This window comes from Rhincodon typus, chromosome 9 (genome assembly GCF_021869965.1).
Source record: "Rhincodon typus isolate 14 chromosome 9, sRhiTyp1.1, whole genome shotgun sequence".
Classification (NCBI taxonomy): domain Eukaryota; kingdom Metazoa; phylum Chordata; class Chondrichthyes; order Orectolobiformes; family Rhincodontidae; genus Rhincodon; species Rhincodon typus.
The window spans coordinates 76,388,918-76,410,481 of record NC_063340.1 but is presented as its reverse complement, the minus strand read 5'-3'; the positions used below and the strand labels follow the sequence as shown (position 1 = coordinate 76,410,481).

Below are 21,564 nucleotides of genomic sequence, written 5' to 3'. Positions count from 1 at the left end.
CAAAGGCATGATATAGGAAATGTTTACCCCGACTCAAAGATGACTGCTGCGAGCAAGTTTCTTCAGAAACATGCTTTACTCTCGCTGCCACTGAAATAACTCCACAGAAGCTGGTATCCCATCACCAAGTCACCCTTAATTTACACATGAAGAGTCCTTGATTCCAGTACTATCTCTTCAGAGTCAACTCTCAGATTTCCAGAATTTCTGACACTCCTGTTTATATCTGTCAGCCAGGGCTCTCTGATTGGACCAGATTAACAACTCCAAGAGACAATAAGGACTGAAAATGCTGGAAGCCAGAGTCTATAGGTGTGAGGCTGGAAAAACACAGCAGGTCAGACTGTATCCAGGAAGTAGGAAAGTCAATTTTTCAGGCTGAGATCCTTTGTCAGGACATCCAGCTGGCTGATCTCATTACAATCACTACAACAACTGATGCAAACTCTTAAAAAGCCTTCTTAAACACTCTTATAAGCAAGTACGGATTTCCTTGACACATTAAATAAATTGTAAGCGTTTCTTATTGTACTGTTTCCAGGTCCACAATATTATTTGGGCACAAGGTGACAACAATTGCTGTCAAATTCTATTCTTAATGTTGCTTGGGTTTAAACTAACTGCCAAATGCTTAAGAGCAATAGTTTTATGCTGCTAGTTATACAGAGTTGAGGGTGGGGCAGGACTTATAGCAAGATTCACAATGCTGTAGTTTACAGCAAACAAAATCCACTCAGTCAGCAAACAAAGCCTACTTAAACAATGCACCGTAACAAATAATCTACAGAGTTCATCTATTTTTAAAAAATCTCTATAAGCTACAGCAAATGAAATTCATGATCAAAACTACTGCAATATCTCCAAATGAAAGCTGAGATTTCTCCAGTAAAATGTAACATGTGCAGTATAGTTACTTATTACAAAATTAGTGTTTCTTCAGAAAAATACTGAGTAGAGGTTCACTCTTTATTGTAAATTATGCATCAAATGACCCATCGTGGACAATTATAGGTATGATTCATCTCCATTGAGTCTCCATTAGTTTTCCCACTATTGATGTCATGCCGACAGGTCTGTCATTTCCTGGCTTATCCTTTGCCCCTTTTTTAAGCAACTGGGTCATATTTGCAATCTTCCAGTCTCCCGGGACTTATCCTTTGTTCAGACAGGCCTGGAAAACTTCTGTCAACAGCTCTGCATTTTACTCCCTTACCTCTTTCAGCATTTCATTGTGCATCCCATCCGGCCCTGGTGACTTCTCTACTTTGAGTGCTGTCAGCCATTTTAGCACCTCTTCTTTATTTATCACGATACTGCTCAGTTGCTCAATACCAACATTTTTAACTGGGCCATTGTCATCATTTTCTATTTTGTAAAGATATAAGCAAAATATTCATTTAGCACCTCTGTTATATGCTTTGCTTCAGCGAGCAGTTTACCCTGCCTGTTCCTCATGGGCCCCACTCTATCCTTTGCTATTCTTTTACTATTAATATGTTTGAAGAACATTTTACTATTTATTTTAGTGAAATCTGTCCATCCTTTCCTTCTTTATTTCAGCCTCAGCCTGTCTCCTGCATTTGAGATTTCTATTGCTATCATTTTACCATTAGACATCATATGCCTCTTTTTTCTTCCTTATTTTCTCATCAACATCTTTAATCATCCAAGGTATTCTAGCTTTGGATACTCCATATTTATTTCTCATAGGTACAAGCCTGGTGTGCACCCTATTACATCGCTCTTTTGAAAGTCTCCCATTTTTCATCCACTATTTTATCCACCAAAATGCATTTCCAATCAACCTGCTCCAGTTCAACTTTTAGACCCTTGAAATCTTCCCTTTTCCAGTCTGGGATTTTATCCTCTTCCAACTTAATATTGACCCTTATTAAATCATGATTGCTATTTCCTGAATGCTCCTCCATTCTGATGCTCTCTACTTAGCCTGCTTTATTTCCTAAGACCAGGTTCAGCAAAGCTATCTCGCTGGTAGGGCTGGAATTATACAATTCCAGAAAGTTCTCCTACACATGTTGCAGGAATTTCTCCCCTTCCAAGCCCATACATGAACTTTTTCCCAGTCTACCTGAGGGTAATTGAAAATACAAACTATCACAACTCTACTTGTCATGCACATTTCAATAATCTGCCTATAGATGCTCTCTTTTACCTCCTTGTCACTGTTTCGAGGTCAAAAATAAATACACAACAAGGTCACTGCTCCCTCCCTGTTTCTCACCTCCAACCATCTAGATTCTAATTCAGGAGCTGCACAAGGGCTAACCCAGGATGTTCAGTATCCAGTCTGGTCCTGGTCACATTTGAGCCATGTTTCTGTCAATGCTACTATATCATATCGCCATACAGCTATTCTGCTTACAGCTCCCAAGCTGTGTTCACTATACTCCATGCATTTATACATACACAATTCAATGCTGCCCTTATCTCTTTCTTGCCAACTGAGAGGTGATCAACTTTTTTGTTCACTGTCAACACTCAAGCTTTCCCTCATTTCCTTTTCCCAGTTCCCCACCATCTCTCTTTTGCCCTTTCTGGTACTTCCAAAATTAGGCCCATTAGTCAACCCCTTCCCACTGCCTTTCAAATTTAAATCAATCCCCACGACACTATTTACTGTCTCAGCCTGCAGAATAGTTCCATTTTGGTTCAAGTGAAGCCCATCTCTTCTGAACAGCTTTCTCCTGTCACAAAAGTGATCCCAATGTCCCAGAAATCTAAAGCCGTCCCCTCTACACCATCCCTCAAGCCATATATTGACCTCCCTGATCTGCCTTTGCCTAAATGGTGAAGTTTGTGGCACACAGGGAGTATTTGTGAGATTACTACCCTCGAGGTCCTGTGTTTCAATCTACTCCCCAACTCCTGAAGCTGATCCTATAAAACCTCCAAGCTGTCCCTCCTTACATCGGTCGTTCCCATGTGAACCATAACTACTGGTTGTTCACCCTCTCTTTGCAGAAGTTTATCCAGTTGTTCCATTATGTCCCAAACCATTGCACCCAGGAGGCAACACACCATACAGGAAATTAGCCGATCACCTCTGTTCTAGCTATGAACAGTGGTGTCACCTTCTGCAACCCAATGACTTGTGCGAAAGTGTGAAAGGGAGGAAATCACCGCTCACTCCTGTATTCATAAAGTCAATACACGTGAAGCAATTGTTACCCTTCCTCATTCCAAGCTCACTTCGCTTCAAAGGATTCCAAATTGTACCAATTAAGGGACCCTCATCCTTCGAGGTGTCTCACTTCGCAAGTTCAAAGTCTGAACTGCTCTCTGTATTATGTTACGTTTCCCTGTGCACTCAGCAATACACTGGATGCCCTTGATGGGCAGTGAAACGTGTCTCCACACCACCCTCAAATGCACGTCACACCCATTAATACAAAATCAAAGAGCAAGTCTATACTGAACCAACAGTGTCTTTTAGCATTCAGCAGATTGCTGTAATGCAGTATCAGATTTCCATCATGAGCATCATCTTTTCTTATAAGTCAAACTAGTAAAACAGCTAGGGCTGGGTGTCAAAGGGAAAATAAAAGCAAATTTGTGCATTTTTGGCAGGATCAAATGGCAACACTGTGACAGCAAGATGATAGGAGACGGTGGCTTACAACTCCTGCAAAATAAATGTTGACCCTCCACACACCTGCTGAAAATTTAGTCTCAGAAACCCAGCTTTCCCACAAGGAAATACAGTAATTTTTCACATAATATCTGCGGATTTAAGCTTCTTGAGAATATGCCCTTTCTCTCAGTAATCTGCTTATCTTTGGTGCTGAGCTATCCTCAATAGAACCATTCTTGTATTAACTGTGGCCACGTTGCTTCTGAGTCACAAGATTCTAGGTTCAAGTTCAATTCAAGGGCTTCAGTACAAACCACCAGGCTGTTGCTCCAGAGCAGCACGGAGGGAGTGCTACACTATCAGAGCTCTCACCTAAGCTGAGAACCTACCTGCCTGTCTGTAATGTAAACCATTCCACACCACGATAATGGAGAACAGCAGGGGAAGTTATCTAGACTGCTGCAGCCCATGCACCAACAATAGATGATCAACTCACTATTACACTGCTGCTTGTGGGATCCTAGTTTACATAGCAGCTGCTGCACTTTCCATGTTGCAACAGTGATGACAGTTCAAGTGCTTTGGGGCATCTAGAGGTCATGAGAGGGAGTTAGTCTTTTTTATTGTGTTGATCATTTTTCCCTTTATATAATTGTTAACTTTGCCGCTTTGAAATTGCTTGACTGTCTAACTTGAACTTGTCCAGCCTTCGCTACTAGAGCACCTCAGATCATGGAAACATAGAACCTGTACAGTGTGGAAGCAGGCCATTCGGCCCATCAAGTCCACACCAACCCTCCGAAGAGCATCCCACCCAGACCCACCCTAACCCTGTAACCCTGCATTTCCCATGATGAATCCACCTTAGCTACACATCCTGAGACACTATGGGGCAATGTGGCATGCCCAGTCCACCCAAACTGCACAACTTTTGGACTGAGGGAGGAAACTGGAGCACCCAGAGGAAATCCACACCGACATGGGGGGAATGTCTGTGTGGAGTTTGCACAGCTGTCCAAGAGTGGAATCGAACCCGGGTCCCTGGTGCTGTGAGGCTAACCACTGAGCTACTGTCCCACCCCAAGATTGCAGAGCATTGCGTACAACTACATTCCAATCGTCCTACACAAATTTACAGCTTCTTCACAAGCTCAATAACAAGTTTTGGGCCCCATATCTCAGGAAAGATGCGCTGGCCCTGGAGCGGGTCCAGAGGAGGTTCACGAGAATGGTCCCAGGAATGGAAAGCTTAACATATGAGGACTGTTTGAGGACTCTGGGACTATATTCATTGGAGTTTAGACGGATGAGGGGGGATCTAATTGAAACTTTCAGAATACTGAAAGGCCTGGACAAAATGGATGTTGGGAAGATGCTTCCATTGGTAGGAGAGTCTAGGACCTGAGGGCACAGCCTTAGAGAAAAGGGAAGGCATCTTAAAACAGAGATAAGGAGAAACTTCTTCAGACCGAGAGTGATGAATCTATGGAATTCACTGCCACAGAAGGCTGTGGAGGCCAGGTCATTGAGTATATTTAAGACTGAGATAGATAGATTCTTGATTATCAAGGGGATCAAGGGTTACACGGAGAAAGCAGGAGAATGGGATTGAGGAACTTATCAGCCATGATTGAATGGCAGGGCAGGCTCAATAGGCCGAATGGCCTAATTTCTGCTCCTATGTCTTATGGTCAATCGCTAAATCATGTTAACCTCAGCTCTGCTTCTAGTGTTGATCGTGAAGCTCTTGCTGCTTGTCGAACAGTGAAATTCTGGTGCCGTACCAAGTGGAGAACAACCCATAGTGCCACCCCTGTAAAGCAGATCGCCCTAGCACAGGTGGAGAGCTGCTGGAACTTTGAGGCAGACACGACTCATTTTGTGATGGAGACAGATGCACAATGCATAAGAATCTCTCCTGCACCTCACTCCAACCACAATCATACTGCTCTTTCTTTCCAACCAACAGGCAAGTTGCTTACTAACTCTGCCAACACAACACCAATATATGTGGCTCTCTCATCAGGAAGGCCTTAAAGCATCTGACCATCAGGGTGCTGCTCTAATGATGTAAGTGAAGGTATGTTCCTCATCAACCTGTTCAGCGATATGATTGCATAACCTCTGCAGCAGGCCGGATTTGAACACAGACCTCCCGGCTTGGAGGTACAGACACTACCACTGCACCACAAGAGTCCCCGATGATATAATTGAGGCTGCACCCACTCAATAAAGGACACGCTGCAGGATACCAAGCTTCACCACTGGTTCTCACCAAAGACACAAACAGGCTTACAGACTTCTTTTAGTTAGGAATCCATAGGACTGGCCTTTATGTGTAAGAAAAGCAAAATTGTGCAAATGCTGAAAATCTGAAATAAAAAGAGAAGGTGCTGGAGAAGCTCAGCAGATCTGGCTGAATCTATGGAGACAGAAACAGAGTCATATCGGTGTCAAAGTGTTAACTCTGTTTCTCTCCCCACAGACATTGCCAGGCCTGCCCCAGCACTCTCACGTCTTTGTGTATATATACTCCAGCCTCTGCAAATGCTGTTTCTGTTGCAAAAATGGCTGGCCACTCTGACCAAAGGATGAAACATAGCAAAATGGTGAAAAAGATAAATGAGCCTCAATTTCGGATTCCCGGTCTCAGCACAGACTGGGGCTCTCAGCCTCAGCATTGACCCAGCGAGGCTTCCTCTCAGTCCAGCATGGTGGTCTCCCGGCCTGGCCAGGTGACCTGTTGCTGACTCGACATGGCGGTCTCCCGGCCTGGCCTGGCGTCAGGTGCTGGCGTGGACTGGGTTGGAAAGACTGTTACTCTGAACTTTTTACTTCCCTACATTTTTAATTTATTCCTGTAATCTGTAATGCTGGACTTTTAATTTCTTTATTTTCCTAATTTTTTTTTCCTAAGAACATGTACTGAAGAATCTGTACCTAAGATTGCGTCGTAAATGGCGACTTGTAAACTTTTCACTGTAATCATTTGAGTACAGTGACAATAAAGCTAAATCAATTCAATTCAACTTTAAATCCCTCACGACAGGTAGCACATGGCAGGGTCATCTATTAACAACCACGTTAGGAGCAAGGGCAGGCCAAGTCTGTTTGCACCTGCTCCACCATTCAATAAGATCGTGAATGATTGGAATACTCCACACTTGCACCTACCCCTATTGTACCTTTCATCCCCCTTAGACATCAAGAATCTATCTACCTCTGCTTTAAGAATATTCAAACTCTGCTTCCACTGCCTTTCGAGGAAGAGAGCTCCAAAGGCTCAAGAATCCATGTGAGAAAAAATTTCCCCTTCCCTCTGTTTAAGACAGATGATCTCCTTATTTTGAAACAGTGACTCCTTGGTTAAAATGACAAAGCGGGAAATGTGATCCCCAACCTGTCTCTTACAGTAAGGGAGTTGTGAGGATAACACTGGGTGAACGTGCCATACATCTGATAGATCCACACAGGCACTCAGTGACAAAAGATAGCATTCGGAAGATCAGAAATCGAGGTTTGAATCTTAGTGACCGTTCAGAGTATGTCAAGATAATAATTATCATTTACAAATATGGAAATTTGAAAACATTTAAAGTAATATCTATCCCACAAAGGTGTCAAATCTACACATTAATTTATTTTAAAAGATGTCAGTCCACTTTAACCATATTTAGTCAAAAGTAGATCCAGTATTATGTCCCAAATAATTCCAGGGGGATTACTCTCAGTGTCGAGGGTTCCAGGAAGTGTTGCAGAATAGTGATCAGCTGTTACCTCAAGTAGCCACGGTTTCTCAGCCCTTTCAAAGGGGGAGACAATGGCCTAGTGGTATTATCGCTGGACTGTTAATCCAGTGACCCAGGTAATGTTCTGGGGACCTGAGTTTGAATCCTGCCACGGCAGATGGTAGAATCTGAATTCAAAAAAAAAGTCTGGAATTAAAAGTCTACTGTGACTGTGAATACATTGTCAATTGTTGGGGAAAAACCCATCTGGTTCACTAATGCCCTTTAGGGAAGAAAACTGCTATCTTTACCTGGTCTGGCCTACATGTGACTCCAGACCCACAGCAACGTGGTTGACTCTTAACTGCCCTCTGGGCAATAAATGCCCTCATCCCATGCACGAATAAAGGAAAATAAAAATGCTCACTTGTCTATCTTTCCATTAGAAGTTCCTAAATCAGTGCAAATGTAAGATCGTTCGCAGCGAGGATTCAGACTAGCCCCAGAATATGACAATAAGTTGCTGCCATGCTTGAGGATAGCTTCATTGTGTCTCTCCCTTGTTTGTGCAGAGGAATTTCCTGGTGATACATTTAAATTGAAGCTTAACTATTCCTTTCTGGACTACCAATGTCAAACAATCAAGGCCCCAAGGAAGGTGCAAAGGAAGTTCATTATTAATAGATTAAGTACGAACATGTGTTGACTCACAAAACCTGAAATCTCCTTCGCCAGATGCAGGTTTAATTATTATTTATTGTAAAACAGGGCCAGAAATGAGGAGGAAACTGAAACAGAGGAGAGGCCTATTCTCACTAAAATAGTAGCAATACTTGCTCTAATCTTTATAAAGGTCCAGTTCTATTGATAGTAAGTGCCACTCTTGCTAGCACTTAGCTGTGGCTATTTTACGCTGGTGCTTGCTCCAAGCCGATTACAAGGGAGTTGGTTCCATGAACTGGTTCACATATTACTCACAAGTTACTTCATCTCTACAGCAGAGTCACACAAAGCAAACAACATAAGTGGCCAATTCTAGCAAGGGGAGATGGGAACCAGTTCAGAACAAAAGATGTTGGGAGCTAGCAAGCCTTCAGCCACTATGTTCCTGAACATACTGGCCAATGTGAAGAGGACAAACATTGCCTTTATATAGTGCCTCAGACAACCACTGTCCATTTCAAAACGCTTTACAGCAAATGAAGGACCTTTGAAGCGTAATGTAGGAAACACAGGAGTCAATGCACACACAAACAGTAACGTGATAATAAAATGATCATCTGTTTTTGTGATGCTGATTAAGGGACAAATATCGGTCAGGACACCGGGTGCAAGTCCCTTGCTCTTCATTACCGGGGAACCTTTGACATCTATCCAAACGGACATTGGTTTAACATTTCATCTCTTAAATTGGCACCCCTTTCTTCTGAGACTATGCCCTCTGGTCTTAGACCATCCATGAGGGGAAACATCCTCTTATACGTATCAATGAGATTAACAGGCTTTTTTCATGGAGCGCATTCCAGGTAAAGCCTAACTCACCAAAGATCCTCAGACAACACCTTCCAAACCCACGACTACTTCCATCTAGAAGGACAAGGGCAGCAGATATATGGGAACACCACCACCTTCGAGTTCCCCTCCAAGCCACTCACCATCCTGACTTGGAAATATATCATTGTTCCTTAATGTCGCTGGGTCGAAATCCTGGGCTTCCCTCCCTAAGGGCATTGTGGGTCAATCCACAGCAGGAGGACTGCAGCGGTTCAAGAAGGCAGCTTCTCAAGGGCAACTAGGGACGGGCAATAAATGCTGGCCAGCCAGCGACGTCCACATCCCACAAATGAATTTTTTTCAAACATCTCTTGAAAATCACAAGGACTTGCATTTGTGGGCGTCTTGTGGAGATGTACAGTCTGCTTCGTATCTGACATTTCTGCCATTCAGATGTCCCAAGTAAGTTTCCAGATGGAATGGAAATAGCAGGAAATAATCTTGGATACATTTTAAGTCACCATGGGATTCAAAAACAGAAGTTGCTTGATGAGTGGTTTTCAAGAATTTATTATATAACCAGAGAGCAACAAAGCTGCAAGCAGATGATGCTAGCCTGGGGAAGAGTGGAATTCCTTCCATGCCCACACCAACGTCACATATTCTGCTTATGCTATATAGTTTCATGGAGGAAGTTATAATATTTACCACAAAGGAATTTGCAGAAATTATTTGTGCAGTTGACGAACAAATCGAATGGCTAGAAATCTACAAACTCAATGAAGTTCATCTAAGTTTTCTATGGTATTGTTACACTAAATGAAATAAATTCTGAATTCACCAAATCACACAACACTGCAGAAGTGTTGGCCCATGAGCTCTAAAAAAGTAACCATTCAGATTTGCGAAGTTAGCTCTGCTTTTCTCTCACCACAGATGCTGCCAGACTTGTCGAGTTTTTCCAACTCTTTCTATTTATTTCTTCAATCTCTAGCATCTGTAATATTTTGCTTTTCTTTCATTAAAGGTGGCCATTTGGCCTGTCATGTCTGTACTGCCCCTTGAAAGAGATTCCCAGTTAGTCCCACATCCTTGCTGTTTCCCCATAGCCATGTAACTCCTTATGTTCCCCTCATCCTCTGCCACTTTTGCCCAATGAGCTCAAATCTTGATCTTCAGCCTGCGTGTTCTAGTCACTGACCCTCCTGCCAGATATTCCTTCTGCAAACCTTCATGTTTTCAGAAACTCGGCCTCCTGAGGAGCACTCATCCTGGTATCAGAGGGAATGAGTGAATAAACACGGAAAGTAAGGACGAGTTGAAAGCCAGAGGCTCAATCCATTCCCACATGACCAAGAAACAAAAAATGCTGTTGCCTAGACTGCTTCCATTGCTAACAAGTTAAATAAAGACACAGTTATTTATGGTTGCCAAACATCAACAAGTTACCACATGTTGTTATGCATTTAGCATGGTAGTTAAGTAGTTACCACTGATATAAACTTTGGAAGCGGTTCTGTTTATTCCTCTGATCAGGTTTAGATGGGAAGAGATCTGATCAAATACAAAACAGTTTTCATAACAAAGAAAGACTTAGCTAATGGCAAACTATCAACATCAGGGGCAAAGATCTTATGATCAAAAAAAGAGTGAGACAAATCCCAAATTCTTTTAAATTGATGCGAGGCTTCAAAACAGGTTACATCTTGAAAGTAAAGTGAAGAAGTCTCACTAGATAATCATTTACGATGCTAAATTCTTCTGCTTACCTGTTAATTCCTCAGCCTGTCCTTACTTCATCTTCTGCTATCTCTTGCCTCCCCACAACATCCCTAATACAGAAATCAGAGGGCTGCTTGCAACGCATTCTTAATACTGCTTTGGAAGCAATCTGTATAAAGACCACTGGGTTGACTCCTAATCTTTTGCTCCTCTTAATATAGACAGGTTTTTGCACTACACAGGCAACTGTTCTCTTCCAATTCCAGCGTAGCCACCCGCTCCACCCCACAACTTTGTGTGGAAGCTTGCTCTGTGAGGTAACACCAGACAAATTGGTGTTCTACTGTCTATGACCCAACATGTCATCCCAGCAACCCACTAAGCCATCATACGAGCTATTCTATTCACCGCATTAAGAACAAGGCACTCATCACAAAATGTGACCCTCATTTTACCCTCAATCTGAATAGAAAATACTTAATAAACATGAACCAGTGTCTTCACTGACTCTCACATCTACTGGAGTACAATCAACTGTTTTGTGCCTTGTCCAACAAAACAGATTTGCCATTAAGCTTAGCAAATAGATTCAAGGGTCAATACATACACTTCATAACTACAATAATTCCCTCCAAGACAATCACCGGATTTTAGGATGGTCAAAGGCATGTGATGAGATGCTGTTAGTCAATTATTTTCTGTTCAATATGGTTGCCAACTACAATAATGGCGACAATTACTTGTCTTAAACAGCCCATTGCACTGGCTCACATTTAACCTGAATACCTAACACAAATCATAGGAATATAGAATGGTACTGCACAGAAGGAGGCCACTCAGCCTACCATGCCTATACTAGCTGTTTTGGAGTCCTACTCCCTTGAATTTTCATCATGGCAGTGTAAATGTTTCCCCTTTAAGCATTCATCCAATTCCCTTTTGAATGCTATGACTGAATCTACTTCTAATTGTTGTAACTCACTGAGTAAAACACATTCTCATCTCCCTATTAATTAATTTGTCAATTATTATAAATCTGTGATCGTTGAGTCTTTTCCTTTTCACAGGAGAATAAGCAGCTCTCAGGCTGATCCGAAGGGGCAGCTTCAACTGAACTGACTGGAAATCCTCTGGATCATATACAAATCTTCTCCATTTAAAAACTGGAAAGACTGAAGTCATTGTCCCTGCTCCTTAGCTAACCAATTCCTTCTGTGTCCCAGGCAACAACCAAAGATTTGGCCAGTCTCTTCACAACGATGATGTCACATTTGATTCCAAGTTGAGCTCCCAAACTCAGATCCATAATTATCACTGTGACTGTCTACTCCCACCTCCATAACACAACCCAATCTCCACCCCCATCCCAGCTCACCTGCTGTTGAAATCCTCAAGCATACCTCTGTTATCTCTACAATTGGCCATTCCAATGTACTCCTGGTTTGTTTCCCATATTCTACTCTCTGTAAACTTCAAGTCTTCTAAAACTCTACTGCCCTTATCCAAACTCACAGCCAGTCCCATTCTCCTACCACCCCTTAATGGGCCTACACTGATTCCTGGTCAAGCAATGCCTTGACTTTCCAATTCCAATCATGTTTCCACATCCCTTCATGGCCTTGTCTCTCCTTAACTCTGCAATCCCCTCCTCTCTCAAAACCTCTGAGATATCTGAACTCCTCTAATTCTGGCATTTTGTGCATTTCCAAATGGAATTGCTTCACCTTTAGTGGTCATGTCTTCAGCAGCATAGGCCTCACCTTCTGGAACTCGCTCCTCCAAATCTTTCTGCTACTTTACCTCACTTCCCTCCTTTAAGACACTCCTTAAAACAAGAATCTTTGAACAATCTTTGGTTATCTGACCCAATATCCCATGTGGCTTGACGTCATGCTTTATAATGTTCCTGGGAGGTGCTTCGAGACATTTCAGAATGTTAAAGGCGCTATATAAACACAAGGTGCTGTTGTACATTACAGAACACAGGGAGCACAGACATGAATAGACACCCATGGTAGCTTACTCCACAGGCAGTATTTTGCGATGGGTAACAATATACCATCCTTTGTCAGACATAAAGGAAAAGGAGAGGGAAATCAGAAATGTGCTAAAGCGAAAGTACTCCCTAGACTTAACTTGATCCTAAGATAATAGAAACTAAACAGCTCCACAGCCATGCGATCAAATTTCATTCACTAATTAATTCAGAGAAGGTACTTTCTTGCTTTGCCAAGTTGAAAAGCAATGTCACCAAAACATGTGCTGGGGAGACACTGTAATAAGTGAACTTTGGAATTTTAATTCTCACAGTAATTTTCTCTGTTTATTACCATCAGTTGTCCACCTCTACCTAAGGCAATTTGTTTTGTGTTTCAAAGGCAAGGGTTCAAATGGCAATTTTTGACAAGTGCCAGCAATTTGGTTAACTGCATTTTTAACCAAAATTACGCCAATCTCCAATTTTTTAGATTGTCTGCCCAGAATGGACAACAGGCCTACATAATGCTAATGGAAGAAGGACAATGGTGCAAAAGCACTTTTTGAAACAAAAATCTTCCAGACGGGAGATGCCAATGGACAAATCAAGCATTAGTGTATGATCCAGCCCCTTCACTTGAAACCCAGCCTTTTTTTTGAATGAGAAATTGAAATACAAAATCCATCTGTCTTTAGTGGAATCAGTTACTCCTACATGTGTATCATTTCAAGCTTTCCCCTCTAAATATCTTCATTATAGTGTACTTTTCAACCTTATTTGGATATTAACCTTTCAAAGCCATTTACATTGGCTGAAGCAATGAGTCAGACAGTACACAGTAGGTGGGGTTTCAGATTTATATTTCACTGGGATAATGTAACTGCATGTTTTATGAATGACATCACCCTAATCTCAGTGTGCAGGTTTAGATCCCTGACCGTAAGTGAAATAGCCAGCTTTTTATGATGTTGGCTGAGGGATAGATGTTAGACCGGTCCACTGGTGATAACTGACCTGTTCTTCTTCAGAACAGCACCCACTTGAATGGATCTCAGTTTCACATCTCATCTGAAAGGTGGGCATTTCCAGTCCTGCAGCACTCCATTGAAATTTCAGCCTTGATTGCTGTGTTGCAAGGGCTGGAGTGGGATTTCAACACACAACCCTCTGCCTTAAAGGCAGGAATGGTACCAATTGAAACACAGCTGGCATTATCGCTGCACAGGTTTAATTTGACATCAATAAAATGGGTAGTATTTTAGATACAACATCTGGCTCACACCCGACACCAGATCCTCGTGAAAACTGCGGCGTAAGAAATGAGTGCATTGTAAATAACAAGCTTCAAATCCAAAGGGCTGCTCATTTATTATTGAATGTCTAAGGGAGTTTGGGATATCACAATTGTTATTAGTCTTGGCCACATGCACACTGATATTCTGAAAGACAAATAGAGGTATTGTCTGCAGCTTTTCAAGCCTGACTTATGGAATATTGCATTCTTTACCTGTATTCATTTTACCTTCAGGTCACTCGGACATAGTAAATTAAACCTCTTTACATTAAGCAAATTTATTGCTTTGTAAAAAATGTTCACTTCTTTCCTCTGTGACTGGCATATCATCACAAAGTCACCACCTCATCAGAAGAGTCGTCATTATTTCTTCGAGTTCCTGAATTACTCACTAAGAACGCCACCTAGTGGTAACTTAATTCACGCTCCTGTTTTCTATCATTTAGCTATCTGCTATTTATAAAACAATTGTCCAGGGCTTAAAGGTTGTGTATTCCCTTGAAGTTCAGCCATGAGCACAACAGCGTTTTGAAAATGTACAGCTGGCTAACAATTAAATCTTTTGATTTTTATCCTGTAAAGTTACCCAGTTGTTATTTGAGAATAAAAACATGATTTATTAATTAGAAAGAAACACCTATTACATTCAAAGACTTGTCATGGCAACAGTATGCACACAAATGTATGATCTACCCCACAGGGTGGGGAGGTGAAGGTGAAGTTGGTCTGCACAAAATAGGTGACAGTAAATTGGCAGCTCGTTTCGCAATTAAAACTGGGCAGGGTATAAAAAAAGACTGCTAACACCTGGAACTAATGTCACTTGCAGTGCTCTCAGTCACACAAGGTGAGGGCTCAACCACATTCGGTGTTGATAAAACTTGAAAAGTACCTGATAAAGGTGGCTTAAAAATACAGCAGCCCCATCTCACAGGGCAGAAGATGGAGGCTCAAGTGTGGGCCTAAATGCAAACTCAGGCCCCACTGGATTAAATCCAGGGAGCTGCACGAGACACCGGGCTCCTTACAGTGTTTAATGACCTGCGCCTGGGAAATTTGTCAGGGTCAGCCCACAAACTTATTTGGGAGTTGGGAGTGTTAAGGCCACAAAATTTGCAGTCTTCAGCAGAGTCAGCAAAGGCCAGTAGCATGAAGACAGGAAGGGCACTCCTGGCTCCACAGTAAGTCAAAAAAACGTACCCTCCATCCAGCAGTCTCTTTAATGATCAGTACTTAGACCATTGTACAACATGAAAGACTAGTTGCAGCTTGAGCAGTGCAAGCTCTGACTAGTTTAAATGAATTTCCAGGAAATAGGGGCAGGACCCTCATTTCAGCACTGAAATGAGGCCACAAGCTTATTGAGGTGGCCTGTGCAAATTAGATGTGAGGCAAACACACTCTTAAATCTTTCAGCATTGCACCAATTTTCTGCAATAAAATGGCACAATAATAGTGAACTTTGGACCCAGCAGACATTACTAAGCAAGGGAGTCAATAAGGAATCTTTTTACCTTCACTGCTCCAGCACAATAGATTAAAGGAATTTTGTTGCCATCTAAGCAATTTATGGTGATCTTAGTTTGAGGAATTTAACCTGTAGGAATCGTTCTATCTGTTAGCTAAGCCTTTATGTTGGGCATATTTTAATTTGAAACCACTGTTTTTGCTGGGAAAATTATTGATATTGTAAACAAAGAGTTGAGTCAAAGATTGACAGAGACATTGTCAGACATAGTGACAAAGAAAGAGACGTGCACACAGACACAGAGAATGAAACAGACAAGAAACAAAGAATTGGAGTCAGAGGGGGACAGAGAGAGATTAACATAGCCTGTGAGAGAGACATACGAACAAAAAGAGACAGAGAAGCAGAGATTGACCAAAAGAGAGAAATATATTGAAACATGGAGACATATAGAGAGGGACAAAGTCAGAGACAGAGGAACATGCATTTATTTAACCTCTTTCATGTCATTTGAGCATCTAAAGAAGCCACACATACAATAATATCATTTACTAGTTAAGTACGTTGTTATTTTACTGCTACATCTTCTAATTCCCTTAGTTCAGCCCTCATCTTAAACACAATATTCATTATTGATAACAATTTGAACTGTGACTATAATAACAGGTTAATTTTACACAGGTCAGCTCCTGCCAGGGAGTCTCATTCACTGGGAGTGCACTTTGAGGTACAGTGGGCTCACCCTCCCCACAATGTTTCATCTGTCAGTGCTGACAGGTGGAAACGTCATTGGGACCGACCCGGAGATGCCCTCTCACCTCAGGAATGAATCAAACCAATTTGCCCCATTAGTGAAGGCTTTGTGAGCCATTGTACACAGTAGAATCATCAGGATCGGAACCCTTAGTTCACAAAACCTGTAGATTGTTACTGGGTAACTACATGTAAAGGGCTGGGAGTTTTAGGGAGTCACACCAATGTTACAATTGACCCGATAATTATTCCTGAGACCTCAACCAGAGAGTGTGGGGACTGTAGAACCAGCATTGCATCCAATGTCATCATTCTGCCAACAGCTTAGATTAAAATCATCCCCCCATGTAATGTCCAACATGACAAATGTGGGCGTTCAATGGAAAAGAAACATTAGAATGAAAGCAGCACCCAGTGATCTCCACAGGATTACAGAATAGGAGAATGGATGTGTGAATGTGATTTCCATCACACCAGTTTAAAGATTCAGAAAACTTTCACTGCTGCACTCTTGAGTTCGGGATATGATGGTGGTGGGGTTGGGGTTGGGGTTGGGGGGGGGGTTGGGGAGAGGGTGTCATTGACAAGCTCACAGACCGCATGCAGCAACCCTTCTCAATGCTTTTTGTTCACTTGTCATTCCATTGATAAACGGGAGGTGCAGCGCCTGCTATTTCACGTGTGGGAAGGAGACAGCCCATTGCAGCTGCAGTTTCAACTGCTCCCCACCTGGAAGCAGGCCTCTTTTCCAAGAAACACACGATTCATAGACAGAGGCAACGTCCCAGCTTCCCCTCTCCAACCCATTAGGTTTCAGTTTTCAATATTAGTTTTACACCGTTGCATTTGCATGGTGAATTAATTCCACACGCAGGTTCCTATCACTTTTGATCAGCCAGCGTCTTGCTGAGTGAACGTGACCTCCCTTCTCCTTCTGGAACCTGAAAGTCATGCCCTTTGGCATTTCACAAAGCAACTGGCAGCGTCTGGGCTCGAGTACAGCAACACTGATACAGGGGCCAAGTGTGGCAGAAGAATGTAAGGAGGGGCACTTTGGAGCCTGAGGCTGTTACTTTTGTTCAGATGGTGACAAAGGGCGGGTTAATGCCCCCTTCTGTGGTCAGTATGTTGGCCTGGGTGGGGCACTTAATCAGGTGAGAACTTTGTCACATTCCCATTTCCGCACTGCTAAGTTACATGACAGGAAGTCCTCTGGAAGCCTTCCCACCCTGCCACCAACAGACACCATTAAGGGGGCAATTAATGCCCCCTTTAAGGGTCTCACCCCACTACTGCTGGAATTAGTCCAGGAGTGGACAGGAGTTTTCAATGCAGGCAACACGACAAGAAGCCCATTGTGGGGAGCATGAGGCTCCCTGGAGGAGGGTATGTTGTTTAAAGAGACTCAGTTCCGGAGCGAAGGACCTTGCATTGGGATGATGGGGGGTCCTTTTGTGAGATTCATTCCCTGCCCTGCTGCTGACCACCCTCCCCTGACCGCACCCTGCAACCCTCCTCCACCATTCAAGTATGGTGGCTTTACCCCAACATCGCCTCAATTATGTACCACCTAGGGAGTCTGGGTCTGTTGCCATTACTACAAGTTGCATTTACATGACAATTTAGGATTGTAAACCTCCAAAGCCACTTCATCACACTTTTACCAAACAACATTTGATGCAGATGATATCCTGTCACAAGAGCAAAGACATGGTCAAGGAGGGAGGTTTCAAAGAAGTGTCTTAAAGGAGGAAGGCAAGCTAGGGAGGCAAAGAGGTTTAGGAAGGGAATTCCAGAATGTAAGCCCCAGGCACCTTCTGCACCAGCATCAATGAAAGTTGGGAGTGCTCAAGTGGCCAGAATTAGAGAAGCCTAGGTATGTCAGAGGGTTACACAGATAAGGAGGGGTAAGGCCATTGAGATATTTGAAGTCTTGAATGAGGATTTCAAATCTAAGTGGAAGTCAAAGTGAGTTAGCAAACACAAAGATGATGGGTGAATGGAATTTGATATAAATTAAGACGTGGGTAGATATTGGCTAAAACTATGCTGTGGCCACAAAGTAGAAGCTAGGAACTCTGAGATTAATGCAAAGCTTCACTCCCTAATGCATGGCTACCATCTACAAGAAACAAGTCAATAGTGTTTTGAAATATCTCCACTTACCTGGACAAGCAATGCTGAAGAAGAGACAAAGCTGCCTGTTGGTTTGGCAACCCATCCATTATCTTTAGCATTCACTCCCTCCAGCACTGATACACAGTGGCAATAACGTGCATATCACCAACAAGATGCACTGCAGCAACTCACAAAGTCCCTTTGGACAGTACCTTCCAAACTCACAACCTCTACCAACCAGAAAGACCACAGCCGCAGGTATAAGGGAATACCACTTCTGCAAGTGCCCCTCCAAGCTACGCACCTTCCTGACTGGGACTACATTGCCATTCCTTAACTGTTGATGGGTCAAAATCCTGGAACTCCTTCCCTACCAGTGCTGTGAACATCCCTATTCCTCAAGGACTGCAGCAGTTCAAGAGGGCAGCTCACCACGATCTTCAGAAAGGGACATGCAATAAACACTAACCCAGGCAGTGAAGCTCACATCCTGTGGGATGAGGTTAAATATCGGAAGGAGGAACAATGGGTAGCTGGCCAGCAGTGTATTGAAATAGTCAGGTCTAGCGAAAGCAATGAAATTTTCAGCAATGGTTTGGGGTTCCATCAGCTGAGGCAGGGAAGGGAATGACAGGGGATAATTGACTGGTGGAAACCAACAGCAGGGTGACATGGCCTGTCACGACAGCTCACGGGGTGATTTGGTGCCGATATCACTATCGTCTGGTGATTCTCCAGATTTAAGATCTCCGAACAAAGCTCAACTTGCCAGCACGAGAAGGACGTTTTGTCATGCAATACGGATCACTTACGCTTGGTGCATCTTTGAGAGCCAGGAGCTTGGGCCCATCCATGACAGCACTGACCGCCACAAACATTAACTCTGCAAATCATAAAATGACACATTTACTGGAGAGAAGAGAAAGATGTAGACCAATAAAATATTTATCCGACTGTAAACTATCCATCAAGCTATCCTGTAAAAAAAAACTGTCTGCTCATCTGTTCAATACCTGCACTCAACTGTCAAAGTTAGCGAAAGAAGAAAATGAAAAACAGTTTCCAGTTTTAAAACAAACACACTCATGAACATTTGTTCCAAAGTTTGCTAAGATTCTATTAAAATATTGACAGGAAACTGTTTCTGTGTTTTAAGGGAGTGGGGGAAGCCATTTATCACCAGTGAAACAGGAGTTCAGTGCTGACTCTGCTTAGCTACAGTTGATCAGTTGGAACGAGAGTTGACCCAAGCTTGGCAAACAATAACTTCAGTCCCAGCTTCTCAGTGATATAAAACCCAAGCTCAAGATTTCTCTCTCGTAAACAACTCGCCAAGCCTCCTTTGACAGCACCTTCCAAACTCGTAGCCTCCCCCTCCCTCGAAGAACAAGGACAGCGGAACATGGGAACACCCGCAAATTCCCCCTCAAGCCACAGATCAGTCTAACATGGAATTATATTCTTCATTGTATCAAAACCTGTATCAAATCTTGGAAGTTTGACTCACTAGCAGCACTAGTAGGTGCACCTACATCACAAGAACTACGGCAGTTCAACAAGGCAGATCACCACCACCTTCTTGAAGGGCAGTCAAGAATGGTCAGTGACTGCTGGCACAGCTGACATCCTGTGATGGAATAAAATAAATTCCTAGGGTCAAGATTCTTAGCAGTAAAATACAACCTGTCAAAAGCTTCTACCCAGCCACAAAGGAAATATTGCCCAGAATAACAATGGGCCCCTTCTTGGAATGAAGGTGCCTCCTCTCTCTTTTTCAAAGAGATCGTGTTCTCAGGGTTTATGTGCAAACATTAGCGATGGTTTGGTACCCATGAGAAAACGTTTCCTACGCATGGCAGACAGCACCATAGTCACCTGAGTCCCCTGCTGTGTGCAGAGAGCTGCGGGCATGGATTCAAGCTGGAATCACTTTTTTTTAAACAGGAAGAAAGTAATTCAGGAGTTTTTGCAACTTCACTGCTGTCAGGATCTTCCCTGCATTACAGCACACCGCTGTCCTTAAGTGAATTTTGTTTCTGTTTTAAAGTTTCATGGCAGGTACCTTCTTGCTACCTAGCATATTGTAAATAATAAAGACAATCATTAGTTATATTGTACAGATAAACAAAATAAAATGATATTGGAAGTGCTTGATATTATAAAGGGTATAAACTCATCCTATTTATCTTGAAGGGGAATAAACTGAAATATTAGGAGGTGTCAAATAGAAATATTTCTTTGGTGATGTTATGTGGGTGAGACTCTTAAGTGATATCCAGAAATGGGCTAGAAGGTCATGGGGAGGGATACAGCCAGCAATGATCTGGCGCAAAGTTCAAGGGAGATCTCCTTACCCGTTAAGCTGTTGTTTTTGGTAGTGCACAGGGTGTCTAATGGACTGTTGCTGGTAGTACTGGTGTGGATGGAACTGAGCGATCTGCTGCTGGACTTGCGGGCTCGCCTTGCCCATCCGCCGGGTCCTGACCTGAGGCGAGCTCCTCCTGTAAGTGGTTTTCACCTCCAGTACTGGAGCCGAGCCCTGCGCCCTGGCTGTGTAAGAGGAGGAAGCGCCGTGCCTGGTGCCGAAAGCAGACACACTAGCCCGGCCGCTCGCCGGGTGACGCTTGCCCGAGTGAAGCACGTAAGTGATCCTCCTGAGATTCCTCTTCTCAGGACAGACTTGGTGCGGCTGAAAGACCGAGAGCAGCCACAGCAAAACGCTGTACCTCACCCACTCCATGTTGATAAAAGCTTGTTCCTTAAGAAAGAGGACTCCGCTCCAGTCAAAACGTATTCCTCTGCAGTGCCTTTTAACAGAGTGAACTGGCCCCCTTCTCTCGGTGGATTTCTAAAGGCGGCTTGTTATATATATAAATATATATTATCTTTATATATAGAACAAAACAAAATCGCTGGTTGCCAGATGGCTCCAGCAACAGATAATTTTACAAATTAAGAAAAATATAGCTGAAAGGGAAACAGCACAAATAAATAAGAGAGAAACACATTCACTCACACACACACATACACACACACTCTGGAGCAGATGTTAGATGGTATCGCGATGGTTGTAAAATATCTTAGTTTGAACAGATTGAAAGTCTTTAAAAAGTTTTTTTTTGGGGGGGAAGGGGAGGGATGTTCGAGTCACAGTCCTACCATCCAATCTCAAGCAGACATGACGTCAGGCTCAAAGAGGATCTGGAGTTAGAACTGCCTTTTTCCACAGAATTGGGAGAAACACGCACAGACACACATACACACAAACACAGAGATACACAGGCACACATATATAGAAACATAGACACACAAACACGCAGACGCACATATAAACACATGGAGACACATAGAGATTCATGTAGACATACACATAGGGACGCACAAATAGATACATACAGGCACGCACATAGAGACACA

The 21,564-nt window shown here is 42.9% G+C and overlaps 1 protein-coding gene across 1 annotated transcript in view; it reads right to left on the bottom strand.

The window, feature by feature from the left end:
• The window catches only part of ltbp1 (latent transforming growth factor beta binding protein 1), a 294,397-nt gene extending 273,194 nt beyond the window's left edge, over window positions 1–21,203 (bottom strand). The window contains exons 1-2 of the mRNA XM_048601362.1: window positions 20,502–21,203; window positions 18,960–19,030 (exon numbers count right to left, since the gene is read on the bottom strand). Coding sequence (XP_048457319.1) covers window positions 18,960–19,030; window positions 20,502–20,887 — 457 coding nt within the window. The 5' untranslated portion in view covers window positions 20,888–21,203. The remainder of the gene's footprint in view (window positions 1–18,959; window positions 19,031–20,501) is intronic.
• Between the last annotated feature and the right edge of the window lie 361 nt (window positions 21,204–21,564).